Source organism: Anabas testudineus, chromosome 2 (genome assembly GCF_900324465.2).
Source record: "Anabas testudineus chromosome 2, fAnaTes1.2, whole genome shotgun sequence".
In the NCBI taxonomy this organism is placed as follows: Eukaryota; Metazoa; Chordata; class Actinopteri; order Anabantiformes; family Anabantidae; genus Anabas; species Anabas testudineus.
Window position 1 is genome coordinate 18,288,428 of NC_046611.1, and position 17,121 is coordinate 18,305,548.

The window sequence follows — 17,121 nt, forward strand, 5'->3', positions numbered from 1 at the left end:
ACTGTACGTAGCATTCTCTGTAGTGAATAACTGTTTATTTCCAAAAACCTATTTTACTCCTCAATTTTAGATAAAAATGTGATACCTGCTCAAATCTAACTCTCTTACTGGAAGAATGAACAAGTTAACTATTCAAGTGTATATCAAAGTGCCGGATTATCTTCTATATAAAAGGGTGCTTCATTCATAAAACATGTCTGTAAAATGACGCGCTGTGGCAAGCTGAACAATCTCATGTGGCCAGTGGCTGTCAAGTCTGTTGTGCTCCTCAACAGAGTGACATCTGAAACAAAGCAATGTCTTAAAGAAATCATTCTGAGAATGCTGCTTTGCACTGACATCTCATACAGCACATGTCATTTTGATATATGAACTGCCAATGCAACATTGCTATAGCTTCAGATGGCTGCCTGCAACTGATGTAACAACTTCACATTTGCCAAGTTTTTAATCTATATTTTCAGGATGTTTAATTACAAATACTAAGACATTGTGAGGTAAAACATAAAGGCTCATCAGCCCCTTCTGATTAAAGTGTCATTTAATAATGCATGACTTTCAACCTCTATGGAAAATCAAGGAATAGCAGTAACCACTGTGGCACTTGTGGCACAAAGTGTGGTGGCCTTTGACAGCAAAAATAAAGTCATAGTTTTCACTAACGGGAGACGTAAACTACCTAATTAGAACATACATCTAAGAGAACCATCTTGTGTCTGTAAAGGTAAGCTATCACCAAAGCAAATAACTATATCACTTGTTAATTCATAAAGCAGTTAAAAACTAAAGCAGGCCGATGATGGAGACAAAAAAAATATAAAACAAAAATTGCTAGAATGTCACTGTAATTTATGAACCTCAACTTATTAAGCTCCTAAACCTTCTTCATATGACGACCAAGTGTGCTGTGAATCAGAATAATATCACTGCATTTTTCTAATGGCCAATGCAGGTAACTGTGTTTGTTTTCTTTTATTCAGGTGATGAGCTCCCCAAGTCTCTGAGGGGGATCCTGAAAGACCCAGGCAAACTGCTTTGGGGTTTGCCATACATTTTGGCATCTTGGCACAGGCTCCTACCTCAACCCTTTCCCATAACCACCTTCACAAGTTCTTTCAGTGTGGATCAGCTCTCATCACTGGACTTTAACTTAAGGACCTGACTCTCAGAGATTGCCAATGCTAACAAGGAACTGCCTGCTGCTGTTCCTGTGGATTCTTGTTGACGAAGGCTCAGTCTCTTCTATACGTCCACCTTCACCGCCACTGGGACGGAGCAGGACGGGGAGGGAGCACACCAGGAGTTTGGTGGGCCCGATGAGGAATGGGGCAGCTGGGTTTCAGCGGGTCAAACGAGGCTGGGTGTGGAACCAGTTCTTTGTACTGGAGGAGTACATGGGGTCAGAACCACAGTACGTGGGGAAGGTAAAAAGCGTTTTTTGTCCAGTTATTTATGGTGTGAGAGAAGCCATATATTACACTGTAAGGAGCTTGGAAAGATTTGTAGTGAATGTAGAGATCAATAGCATGTGAGAGAGATAAAATATCAGGAACACTGATGTAGAGTAAGTAGTTATCACAATGCATTTATTTAGTATTGATATATACATATACATACACAAACAGCATAACAATCGTTTTGTAAGGCTGCCCTTTTTAATTAAATAAAAGAATATAAGTATACTTCTACCAACTTTGGGATACAATTTAAGATAAAAAAGGTCTCAAGGATGAGGGGGAAAATATCTATAGATGACATGCGTGACATTAAGGCAGTGAGAGAATGTGTGGAATGGTGGAAATAAGTTTAAATTACAGTCCTTGTAAAATTGTAAGATCATCATAGTTATGAGGTCAGGGAAGATGCTGACAATGGTAAAAAGAAAAGTGGTGAAACCATACAGCCTGAACTGAAGACAGAATAATGTAAACACAAATAGACCTACCCCAGACAGACTTCTTTTTGTCTTCCCTCAAACATGGGCCTTCTCTGTTTTGGGGATGTTGTTTTTTTTTTTTTTGTTTTTTTTGTTTGTTTTTTTTTATTCTCTGCGGTGGCTTAAGAAAATTCGTAAGTAAACTCTGTGGGGGTTTAAGCCTTAAGTTGTAATTTGGCACTCCTAGCTTACATAGGATAATGGTAAGACTGACTTATCTGCTCCAATGCTGCTGCAATCAGCCCTGACAAGCCATGCTGCTTGTGGAAGTGTCTGAGGCTAAAGGCAGAGGGAGGAAGGTTGCTGTCTGCTGCACTCCTAAGTCACTTAATCCTGGACTGCTGCACTGCTTCAAAATAATTGACTGATTCTTTGCCATATGAAAAGCATTTGGAGATGACAATGTCAGACCTTTGTCAGGGCGATCTCACGGCAAGGGCTTTTTCTTTAAAATGATCTCAGCTGTAGAGGATCAAATTTAAACAAATAATGGTTGGAGACTGTAAGGGCAGGGTGTTAGTGACATGTTTTCCAATGAGTTATCAAGTATAATCAAAGAGCCCTATAACAGGGAACAGTTTTGTTTTCAAGGCACATAAATGAACTCTAATGGACCATAAGTCTTGTGCAATGAATGCTTGGTCTATAATACATCAATGCCTAATTGTAGTAATGCATTCACTCCAGAATATAAACATGATTTCCATCCACTGTCCTGCAGAGTATTGGGGCTATAGTGGATCAAGAAACTGAGTGACAGATGTGCCATTCTGGACCAAATGAAGATGTAATTATCAAAATGAATACTAGTATTTTGTGTTAGGTGTCAGCATTAATTTATTTCAATTGCTGTGTTGAGGAGGAAAACCACAATTCTATACCATCCCTTCTTTGAGCATAAGTCTAGTAATTTAATTAAAGTTCTTTCCTATTATGCAGGTGATTTTCTAAGTCATGGTTAGTTTGTGTGTTTGCTTCAAACTAAGGTTGTACGTTTATTATATGGTTCTCATTTATTAGTTCATTAGCACAGACAGGATTACATAGTAGCTGTTGTGCTTGTTGTGATCAGTTTGCTATGTGGATTTATACCTTTGTAGTTTGTCCACGGACACGGTTTATTGGCAAGTTCTTGTTATATTATGCTAAATGTTTACTACAGTAACCTAAGGTAATTTTATATCATACGATAAATGTACAAAAAAAAAAGTTCTCATTTTAAGGTCATCAATAATATTTACAGGTGACACACTGGTGCAGTGGTTAGCGCTGTCACCTCACAGCAACTTAATCTATCATGTCTATTTAATTTGATGAATTTTTTTATCAATATATAATTGAATTATTCTTAGGGCTGCCCCCCATGACTCAAATCATCAGGTGATTAATGAGATTAGTGAGATAACTACTGCAGGCGGTTTCAATAGGAAACAATAGGGCAGGAAAACAAACTGACACAGTGTTGTTTTAAACAGGTGTGAATATGAAGTATGACTGAAACCTGGTCAAAATACATACACACACAAAAAGAAATAAAACTTTCTTCTTATGTTATCTGTGTCCTAAGTTGCCATTTAATTTTGCTAATTCGTCAAGCTGCTTTTGATTTGCAGTGTAATCAAACTAACAAAAAAAGATAGAATTGAGAAAAGTGATTCCTCCTATGATGAAGCCTTTCTGAAATTCTGACTAATTTTTACAAAAATCTGACAATGTCAGTGATAATAAAATACTATACCAAAAGTGCTGAATTGAATTAATCACTGCCGACTTTGAATCCAACAGCAAATGTCCTACTTATTGTAGCTAGCCTACAATTAACATAGCAAGTATTGGAGGAGGAAAAGAGGAAGGAGGACAGCCACTCATAATGGAGTGAAGAGTCAGAATACCAGTGTTACGGATCAACCAGTTTGCCTATTAACTGGTGACTTTCGCATGAATGCACCAGCAGTTGCCAGTAGTGACAACAGATGTTTGGAAACAATATGATAGCATTTACCCGTCCTTGAAAATCCTTTGTTTTCTGTCTTCATTAAAATTTCAAAACGTACTCATCAACCTTCATCAGCTCCAGCAAGTAATATGGCACATTCATCACCATACCACCAAAATAATGATTTAATGGTACTTCTAATACTAATCCATACCACCACCTAACAGCTGTGCAAAACTACATCGAGAAGCATGTATCAGGTATAAAAGATAAAACAGATCAGCTTCACAACACTCCTTGTCCTCACCACATATTTTCAAAAAAACACAGCACTATAGAACACATCCCATAATATATTACCCAAGACCTGTTTTAGTGGTTTGTACTAGATAACATCTGTGGGACTTTTTTTGGAGTTTATGTCGTATAAAGCGGTTATATTTATTATTTTGCATAAGCATGTTTTAAACCCCATATTCTCTCCATTGATGTATACACAAAACTAAGATCTTGAGTTTACTGAGAATGGGACAAGGAAGATGGGACCTACTGCTTATGATTTAAGTTAATTGTTATTATTATTATTATTATTATTATTATTATTATTATTATTATTATTATATCATCATCACTACTACCACTACTACTACTACTACTACTACAAGCAATTCATATCAAAGAACACAAATTGTCTTGCAATCTTATGAAGGATAAGTATTACATCTTGGGCATAGGACAGCACATCCTAAACAAACATTATGCATCCTTAATGACTAATGGATTAATGAGTGCAAATAAGGCACACAAGCATTTATTTTCATTGGCAACAGCAGCACAAAATATTTCTACTCTGCATTTCCTCTTGTTTGTTTGGGCAGCATTGTGTGACTGCAAAATAAAGAGAATGAATTAAGATTGGAGGCTTTTATACAATTTGACACATGCAACCTAATTTGAGAATAAACACTGTGATACAGTCTAACAGTGAGGAAAAACAGTACAGTACTATATTCATATTAATTTCTCACACACACTATAACTCAGTAGGTATGCCAGAATGTATTCTTGCCTTAACAGCTTCTCAGGCAAGTAGAGGTGGTAGACACTAAACGTGACAGGAGTGTTAGAAATCCTGCAGTCACAACTGAGAGCCGCTACTTACACTACTTACTTAATTATCCTCTTTTCTACCTGAGGTGTAAATCAGGTCATGACAAGATTCAGCTTGGTCCTTAGCACTACTACTAATCCCTGGCATACAGTAAATATGGAAGTGTCCTTTAAGGTCAATTCAACTGCAGTTGTTTGGAAAAGCAGTTACTTCACTTTTCACACGGTCACCATGTCTCAAGAGTCTCTGGACCACTAGGATTTCTCTGTGGAGTGGATCAAATGTACTTCTGAAATAGAACAGTGGTATTAATACCTCAATGGACCTGTGGTGTAAATAAAAAAGTCTACAAGGTTATTCAAAACCTGCAGAATAAACAATTGAGACAAAACATTATTATTTTGTCCTTTTCTCTAGTTTAAAATAATAATAATAATAATAATCATCATCATCATAATAATAAATCTCACACTTGAGATTTAAAGGAACAAAAAACATATCGGAATCACTTTGAGAACCAACATGAAGACCTGTGAAAAGGCCTTCATGTTGGGAAACTTGTCAAAATCTCCTATTGACAACAGCCACTTTATTGCAGATTAGTAATTTAAGCCCACAGGGCTTAAGAGGGGTAATGTAACAAACCCTGTGCACTCATAATTAGATCATGCTCAGGCCTTTCCTATGCTGAGCAGTGATTATCTGCACGAAAAAATCTGCCATTAGTGCTGTAGCTGTAAATCAAGCCAGGCTGCCTCCTCTCACTCTCTATTAAACTCTTCACTGAGTTCAGCAGATATTCTGCAGCATTTCTGTCTACAGTCATGTTACTCTCGATTTTAATATAAATAGCAGTTTGACAAATTTTCCCTGGAACTACAGTAATGTTCAAATTCAAAATCCATTTAAGGGAACTGTGCTAGTCATTTTGATACAAGATAAATTTAATGACCACTTACCTGTAGAGCTGTAATGAAAAGCAACACATTTCTCAAGATATCACTAACAATAATGGGACTTGCTGACTATATGGTATAATTTTTTATTGACAAGATAAGAGACAATGTGGACAAAATTCAAAGCGCGGCAAAAAGTTAAAAGAAAAGGAAATTTATACATTTATATTTTCCATTTGAGCTGTCCAATCATTTATACTGGCTTTATCCTGTGATAGCACAATGCACATTTTGTGCATGAAATTGACAGATAGAAAGGTACAGAGATTGGATAGAAAGCGAGGGAGCTGAAAGAGAGTGAGTGTTTGTGCCAAACCTATCCTTTGCAAGCTCAATGATGAGAGACAGGACTTACATAAGGATGGATAACTTGGGTCTCCACTGCAGAAAGCAACACTATACACAAACATGTTTTCTTTTTATACTGTGCGAAGTCATGGAAACATAATAGCAAGGCAATGTGTGAGACCCTCCAAAGAGACTAAACAAATTATGCACTTGGCAAGAAATGCAGTGAGGGAATCGGTTTCAAAAATACATAAAAAATACTCACCAATGCTGCAGCATTGAAGTTCAGATAGTAAATATTATACACATGATGTCTCAAGGTTAAATAGAAATCCAATCAATTTAGATAGAGTCACACTTGGGACCTTTACAAGGAAAGGAAAGTCTAACGTCTGCAATGGCAAGCAGTGGCATGCTCCAATGCCCCATTTCACACACAAAAGGTCGCTCATTTAAATGAAACTCAATAAACCACTTTTGCTAGAAAGGGCAGCCCCGTTTCTCCTACAACTTGTTTATTCCTTTGCGTCTTATCTGCCAAAGAGTGACCATTCTTCTTTTTATTGATGGCGCTCCCTCCCAGTCACACCCCACACCTGGCTGAGATTTACTACTGATGTGTGCCACGCCAATTTAATCTTTCAATGTGGACATATAGGGAAGGCATAAAAAGCTTTTCAACAAGACTTATGCACAACAAAGCTTCCATCATCTGACCGCAAAATTTACCACCCTTTGCAGTGATGGAGTGCTTCATGTCATTAAATACCGTTTTGTTCAAATCCTCTGTTTAAACTTAGTTGTAAAACGCTTAGAAAAAGAATTTTAAAGACCCAAATAAAAAGCAGCAAACCTATTTAAATGCTATGATGATGATAGCCACTATGGTAAAATACTTAAGTGAGACAGAGAGGCTAATTAAAATCCCTGTTTTATGCAGAGGTCTATTCAGTGACCTACAGCTAAACAAGGCTACTGCAAGCAGTCTGACCAAAGCGCCAAAACACTAATCTTGTTGAGCTGCATAAAGCCTGTCTAATGCAGTAGCTGATTGTCTGACACAATACAGCAATCAGACTGGAGGACTGGGAGCATAGTATACAAGTGCATATATAAACAATTAGATGATTGCAGCTGTAGTTCTTTTAATTATTAATATGAATCATATTCAGAAATGGATTTATGTGTTGTTAGCATTAGAAAAAATATAGTCATATAATATGGATTATATAAAATGTGTATAAGACACTCACCTATGAAATGCTCATACATGAGCATCCCTAAATTCATTTGCAAAATCGTTGCCCAAGTAATTTCCTGTCAAAATGCAAATAACTTTTAAAAACTACTCTCCTGACAAATATGCATGAGGTGTGCTCATTAGAACATATTAACAGGTTAAGGGCATTTACAACTGTAATGTATATTGATGATGAATGCTGCAAGAAATCCAGAAAAGAACAGCTGAAATAAAAGCTAATGATGCCATTCATCTGTCCTGCCAAAGTTATATATTACATATTTTGTCCTCGTGGGTAATGGACTTTTCTCCTGAATTGCTTGGATCATATTTCCAAATGGTGTGCTAATGTGCCAATCAGTATCACTTACTACTCTGGTCAACATTTCCATTTGTAGTTTGACATTGACAGACAATATTGTTGTGATTGTGGGTAGAAAACTGCATTACGTATGTTGTATCAATATACATTGTTTAATTAAATGTGATATGAGAAAGGGAAAAATCAAGGCATTAACCCCCACTAACCTCAAATCACAATTCATACAGTAAGACTGAGTAACGGTTACATCATCAGCCACTGTTACAAACTTCATCTGCAAACCTGCGTTTTCACAATTATCTCTTTAGAACTGGTGCAATTTACAAAGCACTGTACTAATAAAGCCTAACAGCTGAAAAAAAGAAGCTTTCATCCGTTGTCTCGCACATTGCAATATCTGTCCATCTATCCTATTTTGTCTTCTTGCTGTCTTCCCGTCCTCTCCCCCCTCTGTCAAACCTATACATTTTCTGTGGTTCGTATACGTAGCCGTATAGCCTTCTGTGTGTATGCGCACAATTCCCCACAACCCCCACCCAATTCCTATTACCTGACTGAGGCATGACACAAGCCAGATAGCAAGCTCGGAGCTGTCAGCAGCAAAGAAATGGCCCGCAAGCCAATATCGATCAGCTATAATAAGCTCACAGCATTTGACATAGTGTTTTCTTTCCATCAGCAGCTCACCAGTACACCGACTACCTGTGGAAACTTACCACGCAACCAGCAGTCAGGATGTGGTATGACATGGCAGTGGCCTGACAGTGTCCCGACTTGCAGCCACCTACAACATACCAACATACTGCCAGTCTCTCTTCACGTTACTGAGTCGGTAGGACAGTGGCTGAAGGGTAGTTTCAGACCTCATAATGAACAGCAGTATAAAAATAAAGTCAAGACAGCAGTAAACCAGGTGCGCACATTAAAGTCGAATTGTTTCCAGTAATTGACTTGATTATGACAAATTATAATGAATCTAAAATGAATGTGGCATTAGTCAAGGGGCATGTTTATATAAATAGAGATTTCAGGTTCCATATGTAATTTGTTGGGATATGGGGTTTTCTATATAATTCTTTATAAAGTTATATTTTGTAAGGTCTTAAACCTAAAGTGCCTTGAGATGACGTCTGTTGTGAGTTGGCGCTATACAAATAAAATTAAATTGAATTGAATTGAATTGAATTGAATATGTATTCCTGAGCGGAAACTCAAATCATCCTTGTTACAGAAATGCGTTTACAGCATTTACTACAGAGGTTGGTTACATTCTCCTTTACAATCACAAAAAAGAATCAATATGCAGGTATACTGCACATCCAACGAGGGGCCATGTGCTGCAAATCTTGAAAGTAACCAGCAGCACCACCCTCTCCCAAGCCGAGACTGTACTGTAAAGCACAATCACTATGCTGCACAGCCCATTTCTACAAGCAGTTGAGTAGCTCCAGTCAATAGATGTATTTTGCACTGATGATTAGCAGCAGATGAATAATGGACTTGCCGACATTTGTTTTGACAACACTGCTGATGCATTGGTTCAACTGTTCTAGAGAAGACACTGGAAATAAGAGCTTGAGGCTTTGAAAGCTACAATATCTGTGTGTGCATAAAAAGGCCATTTATCCTGGCAAAATGGGGTTAAGCAAGACTCTGAAACATCACGAACTGAAACATCTGTTTGACAAAAGCATTTCCTAACCATCTAAAATGTAAATGTAAAATCCAATTTGACAGTCATTCTTCGAATCATGAAAAATGAAGATTGAGCAGTCATCTGAGAGAGGGAAGAAAAGTCATGAATGCAAACTTAATTACTCAAAACAGATGTTATGACTTTGGATCTAAAAGGAATCTTATTTCACTTCCTTGCACTACCCGTTTCCTTTTATAGCCACCGTGTCAACGGGTATCCTGAGCAGACCATCTTGTAATTATGCTTATGATGAAAAATGGGATGTAAAGACACTGCACCATCATATGGGAGCATAACATTTTGCCGTCTCTACGAGCCAGCGTGCAGTCACTTGTTCTGCACAAGCTTTGTTGTTGGGATTTCCATGAAGTTATGCTGTCATTACAATTCTGCACACACAGACTCTGCTTTCGTGATTCATTTGTTATAAACTAAAATCAATTGTTACAAGAAAGAAACAGGCAATGTATTTGCCTCTTTAGTAAAAATCACTTGTAGTCTTTTGACGTACTGTGGATGTGATACTGCCTCTTGTCTGCTCTGCGTTTTGTAGTTTAAAAGAAGCCCTTGTGTGCCTCCATATTAAAGATTCCTTTTATATAACTGATTACCATTGTTAGAGTAATGGAATTCTTAATTAATATCAGTCAACTTTCACTTATAATTAATGAGGCAATGTGCCTATTCTTTTGACATTTGCATTTGCATTTCTGTTCCATCTTTAATTGTGCAGTTCTTAATCGATTTTCAGGTGCCTCTCCACAGTACCTGTATTGAATCAGCTGTAAATGTGAAAAATATGCTCCAAGGTTGTTGGGTTTATTTTTCCTCTTTTTGTAAATCAAAGAACAGCTGAATGTAAAATTCTTATTAATCATAAATAGAGCATGTAATGATTTGCACACACTACACTACAGCACTATAATACTGCCCCAACCAGCTTCAGTTAACTTAAGTATTGTTTATTATTAGGACATTAATTATGGGGCTGCTTGAAGTGCATGATGAGTTATCAATACAGTAATTATATTTATACTGTATAGTCATCACTGTCACCATCACTTTGCCTTCCACTGCCCTTACGTAGTGTAAAATATTTGATGGAAACTATAGTGAAAATCTTAACGGTCTAATGCAGCCTGAAACAGATGCAGCTATGAAGGTTACAACATTCACATTTGTGTGTCACAAAGGTGCCAATTCAGCTCTTTCAGATAAATTCAGATATAGACGTCTCTCTGGGTTGCTTGTTATTTTGTCACCGGGAGCAAGCGACAAATTAAGATGAACATCTTGTAATATAATGCAATCACAATCACCAACTATATCATCACAATTTCCAACAAATGTGGAACATTTATTTTTTTTTACAACATTGTTCATTGCAGGTAATTTGTATTGGATTGCATAAGACTGAATACACAGAATGTTGTCTGTCGGCAACATGTTGTTCTTGGCTTGGTCCAATGAGTACAAGATTGGGGATCCTATTACGACTACACTTTTACAACAGTCCATCTGCCGCTCCGATCTCTCTGGTATGCCAGAAACAAAAGGAGTAACAACTTTCACCATGCCCAAGATTTAAATTGTTGTTCACATCTATTGTCATCTGTGTAATAAGACAAAGCTGTTTGTCTGCAACAGTAAAATGTTGAGACAGTCTCCCACAGATGATGCTGCAGCTCATGTGCACGGATTGCAAAATATTACAGGATTACAAAACCCTAGGAAATAAGATAAGAGTAAATGATCAACGGTTACTGTTGCTGCAGGATTCCCCATTTCCATTTCACTAACCAACAGTGTACTAAAATCCTCACTTAACTTTTCGGGGAACACTTGAAGGCAGCACGACTATTAAACTGTTAAATGTGAACAGGGCCAACCGTAAATAGTTCCCTTTCATTTGACTCAACTGAAATGGAAATTGTTGGATGATTACATTTTATTTTTTATTATTTATACCTAAGTGTTTATTTACAAGCTAAGAGGAGTTTTAGAAAATAAAAAAAATAATAAGTGCAAACACTAGACCACTTAAAGCCCATAATGCTGGAATATCCTGGTGGTTTTGTGTTAATAATATTCATTTGGCAGCCTCACCTACAGACATGCCACTTTACACAATGCCAGATAAACAAGATCATCGCTGTTCAAATGAGTGCCTCTCATTGTTTCGGAATGAGAAACAGAGAGAGGCTCTCTGCACATTTGATAATGCAGGAAATTGCCCACAAAAAAAAAAAAAAAAAACACAAATGGTAAAGCAACCACTGACAAAACACAGATACAGGTCAAAAAAAAAAAAAAAAGTACAACAGGCATACTGTACATGCAGTGGTACAGTGGTCGAGATAATAGCATGATGACCTAAAACAATGCAGAAAACAGAACAGAGTTATTTTGATATGCAGACAGAAGATACGTTGGAAGCATGTAGTATTGCAGATAAATCCATCCTTGAGAAAAACCATTACAGGACCCACTGCCCAGTCAGAATCCCTGCACTAACATAAGTACCTTTCACTTTCCAGCAATTACAATCTAAAAGAGATCACTTAATCACTTTTGTTGCTAATTAGTTGTTAAAACCCATGAAGTTTCATACAAAACCCTGCTGGCTTTGTACGGTTTAACAAATGAACTCTGCCTGCATTTTAGAGACATGCCATGTCTTACACTGATAGATGAATTACCAGCATTACACCTCATTCAACGTGACTGACAACACAGCTTAACACATAAACTGACCACCAATTAAAAGAATTGCCTCAATTCATAGCAAATTAATCAAATAATCAATAATCACCAGCACCAATATGGCAAGTGGGACAAAACTCATGACACACATGCTGATTACAGGCCGACACCGATATAATGGCACAGCAGCACACATCAGGACAGAATAATGCCCCATCATTTCAGGCCCGACAGCACCTCCAAAAAGGTGTGTCGAATTGACCGTGCGGTCCACTATTTCAACTGTGTGCAACATCATTAAAATATCATTTTGTAAGGTAAAAGATGGAGAGGACTCAAGGAAGGTGCAGACAGGTGAAGCAACACAAAACGCAGGAAGTGCAGGAACCAACCAGCACAGCATGGCACCCAACACAACACAACACAACTAAATGTCAGTGCAATACCACATAAAGGCACATAAGTTAATATGTTTTAAATGAGTAGATCAATTTTGATGACAGTATTCTTGATCATTTGTGTAATGAGATTTAAACTCAGCATAAAACACCCCACACCCAAACACACAGGGCATGGCGGCCTTCAACAAGCAACACAAAGCAAAGCAAAGCAAAGCAACACAAAGCAAAACAAAGCAACACAAAGCAAAACAAAGCAAAGCAAAGCAAAGCAAAGCAGTAGGAAAAGACACATGGACCTAAAAGCAGCAGAAGAGTGAATCCGATCAAATCCAGTCCTACCTTGTGAATCACCAGGAGCCTGTTGACCAGCTGCCCTTTAACTCCATCCGTGTCCAAACAGGAAGTCCCTCAGAAAGTCATCAAGTTCAACTCCTCGGCTAAAAAATATCAGGCGGATGACATCTAGTGCAGGAAACTCGACATACATAATAAATAATATCACTTTTGATTTGTTGAAAATCAGCTGCTGGCAGCTGGAGTCTGCAGCATGAAGCTAGCCGCACCTTCCTCATGCTTGCTAGCAGCCGCTTTGCTCTTTGCGCGCACGTCTTCATTAAGCATTTCCTTCATTTTGTACAGTGGTGTAAAAGTCGTGAAAGCTGGAAAGTTACTAATGTTACCTCCGAGCATATTTCCTCCCCCCTAAAGACTCCGTCCACTGTCCAGTAGTCGTGTCCAGGTCGCATCTATGAGCTAGCATCCCCTTCTCTTGCTAGCATGTGTTTTCCTTTAGCTAAGCCTGCTGTGCACTTCCACTTCAGCTTGACATGTTAAACAAACTGCAGCAGTTCAGAGAAACGACGGCCTCAACATATAGAGGCATGTTTGATTTATTTTACTTATTTATTACCCTTAAGTTTTTTGTTTGTTTGTTTCCTGACTAGGGTAAAAGCCAAGCAGGTGCGTTTGACAGGTGACAGGTGCCTCATGGTCCAAAAAAAAAAACTTTATTCATCCAACATTTAAAGTGCAAAGTCCCAGCTTCTAAATCTGCTTTGAGTTTGTTTTACACAAAAAAAAAAAAAAAAAGTCTCAAAGTTATTTGTTTATTTTTGTTTGTTTTCTTTTTTTGTTTTGTTTAGTTTAGTTTTTTGTTTTTTTTTTATTTAAATCAGGGACACGTGAAACAAGCATAAGCCCTTATTAATGATCACATAAAAGAAAAACCTTCTGGAGACCAGAAAGCAGCTCAAGCATGATAGGGATGATGTTTGCTGATGCATTACTAATAACCCACTGTTGACTGGCTGACAATGCTCTCGAAGCACTTAAAGTATATTTACTTTTGTGGATTTCTGTGCTTTCACAGTTATGGCACTTGCTGTAACCGACTGTGAGTGCTGACAAATTTCAACTTCAGCTGATCCCCTCTTCACTTGCTCGAGACCGCGGAAAGACCGACTTCCTTTACATCACAAAGCCAAAATAAATCAAATGGAAAAAAAAAAAAAAGAAAGAAAGAAAGAAATGCGTTTGCTGTAACTCAATTCAGAGGATTGCTCTATAAAATGGTGCATTTTTATACACCGTAGTGGAGCGAAAGGCTGTCACATGTCAACGGCTCTTCTGACAAATACAAAAAATTGCTGCATCCTTTGGTTTTGAATTTGAATGACACAAGTCTAGATGATTCTTAGCAGCACTCAGTAGCTCGGTTTGCTGTTTACTTGTCTTGAGTGGACAATCAAGTGAGTCTCTTACATTCGTAATGCCAGAAAAAGCACATTCACCACATATTTGCATGTCTGTGTTTATAGAACATGGAAAAAATGCAATGACATGTTAATCTTGAGTTAAATAGACATATTTAGCTGGAATCCTATTCACCAGTTGTCAATCATAAGTGGAATTGACACATCAGAACTCATTAAATGTGGGTCCCATAACACCTAAATGATAATTATTGTAGTAATTATGGTAATGCTTAACTCTAGTATCAAAAGCAAATAGTAGAAGACACAATGGCTAAACTTTACTATTGGGTAAACCTACGGTTAATAGAGAGTTCAGTAAGTTTTGTTGTCACGCTGTCTGAAGTATATAGTTCACATTATTCATATGGAAAATACATATTCATAGATATGTGAAATTTTGTGCCTTTGCAGAGAATGCTATGGGATCGAGTTGTCACCCAACAGGGGTCATGTACTAAAAATAATTCTCATTCATTTTAATATCAATAAATAATGCACCATGGGTGCACATTATAATGCCATGCTATGCCTGTGTGAACTGGGCAATTTGCACTGAATCACCAATTACTCCCAGTGTGTTTGTGCTTGCCTCGGCGTGTCTTTGGGTTGTTTTGAACCGTAACCTACAGAGAATTTATAGCTGCATCTCAAATTTCCTCCTCGTCTACATGGCTCACACTGCCACGGAGATTCAGTGGAAAATTGGCTATGTGCAAATGATATCTTATTATTTACCAGCAGGGCAGATAGAGATGGAGAGAAAGTTACTTAAAAAATAAGTCAGCATTAGGGTGTGGATCCAATCAGTCAGCAGCTAGTGCACAAAATACGGAAGTGACTACAGGACGGTAATCATTTCTCAGCCAGTGTGAATTCCCATCCAAAAGCAGTGAAAGAAGCAACCATGCTGATTTAGAACACAATCATGAAATGTGATATTAAAGATATGTCAGCGCAGGCTATAGGAGCTTTTTGACAGAGAAAAATTAATCCCATGTTGCCCCGTGCCTGCAGGTTCTCTAGTCAGATGGCTACACTGTGTGCTTCAGCCTCACTCCTTACAATATCTGTCCTTGTCAATTGGAATAAGATTGCAGTGTGTTGCCGGAAATCCCGTGCCATTGATAAGTAGGTAGAAATCCATACCCATACTGGACATGGTAATAATTATATTGCATTAGAGGCCTTAAATATTTAAAAAGCTTTGAATTGTATGGCCAATCTCTGCAGGCAGGTACACATAACTGTGTCAACAGGCCTTTCTGCCACCATTTCAGACTGTGTTTGTCTTGCACAAAGACAGCTGCTGGGCCAAGGATCTATATTAACAAAGTCTCTGGCTGGAGTAGTGATATTTTGCAACTGTGGTCATAGACCTCTGCTGTCAGGTGAAGATATTAAAATTTGTCTGTGTGCAAAATGGGTATTTTCCTCTGGTCTTTTCGACGTGTGATATTTGCCACTTTGAGAACAGCTCCTACCTGCTATATCACATAAGAGAAATGAGCAGAGTCATCGCCGCGGCGTAATTGCACTGAGAGAATACATTATTTATGAGAGATTTAGCCTCATTAATCCGTGAAATGTTCTGAAAGTGCAATCATTTTACATTTCTCGTGGCTTAGTGTTTTGCAGATCTTTGCACAGACATGAATCTGCTCTTTGATGCACAGTCAGTTTCCATGACTGTCTTTGTGAAATAGTGTTCTGTGACAGCTCTTCCCCAGCGCTTTCAATGAATCATTATCTGTGCCAATGTTTGCACTCAACCTGTCTTTTTCCTCCTTTGTCTTGCAGCTGCACACTGACCTCGATAAGGGGGACAGTGCGGTGAAGTACACTCTCTCGGGGGATGGGGCTGGCTCCATTTTCACAATTGACCAAACAACGGGGGACATCCATGCCTTAAGGAGTCTTGACAGGGAAGAGAAGCCTTACTACACCCTACGCGCCCAGGCTGTTGACATCAACACCAATAGGCCCCTAGAGCCTGAATCTGAATTTGTAATCAAGGTTCAAGACATCAATGACAATGAGCCAAAGTTCCTGGAGGGGCCGTATACAGCCAGTGTTCCTGAGATGTCGCCAGTAGGTAAGTGACCAATGACTTTTTCTGTCCACTAAAGACAGAGTATTTTCGTTAATGTATTGGAATTCTTCACAGGAAAACGCTTTGTTTCTAGCTCTTGAATTGAAGAAGACAAAAGTGGAGTTTCAAGAGCATCAAGGGTACAGCACAACCAGCAGGGCGACGATTCCCCCAGCAGTTTTTGCCATTTCAGAAACCAGTTATTCTTAGTGTTTCCTAAGTTGTACATCCCTGGTCTGTCTTTATACTCCCCCCTAGGATGAACAGATCAAGGTAATTTGCTCAGAGAACAGTTTCTTTTTATGTGAATGGCAATGAAGACCTCCAATCTCCAAAATCTGCAGTCTCTAGAGTATGAGTAAAAAGCAGTAGCAACACAGATTATCACTCAAAATGCTGCTGCGATACTCTTTATCGTACAATCAGAGAAGTTTTTAAGTTAAAAAAAAAAATATGAGTATGATAAGTAGTACACACATAAACTGCAGGATCATATAGATGCCTGACAGATTTTACTTTCAGCTGATTGAGAACTCTAACAACTCATGTCATTTTTGAAAAAAATAAAAAATATAAAAGAATTTTGGTTATTGGAAAATTATCAAAAAAGCTAAATTAGACTCCTGTTTTTTGTTATAATTAGTGATAAAGTTTTGTAGTTTTAGTTTGTATTTCATTTTCAGGTGTGA

The 17,121-nt window shown here is 38.0% G+C and overlaps 1 protein-coding gene across 1 annotated transcript in view; it reads left to right on the forward strand.

The window, feature by feature from the left end:
• The first annotated feature begins 1,178 nt into the window (after positions 1-1,178).
• LOC113163970 (cadherin-12-like) overlaps positions 1,179-17,121 on the forward strand; it is a 52,503-nt gene continuing 36,560 nt past the window's right edge. The window contains exons 1-2 of the mRNA XM_026363042.1: positions 1,179-1,424; positions 16,141-16,435. Of these exons, the coding sequence (XP_026218827.1) occupies positions 1,179-1,424; positions 16,141-16,435 (541 nt within the window). The remainder of the gene's footprint in view (positions 1,425-16,140; positions 16,436-17,121) is intronic.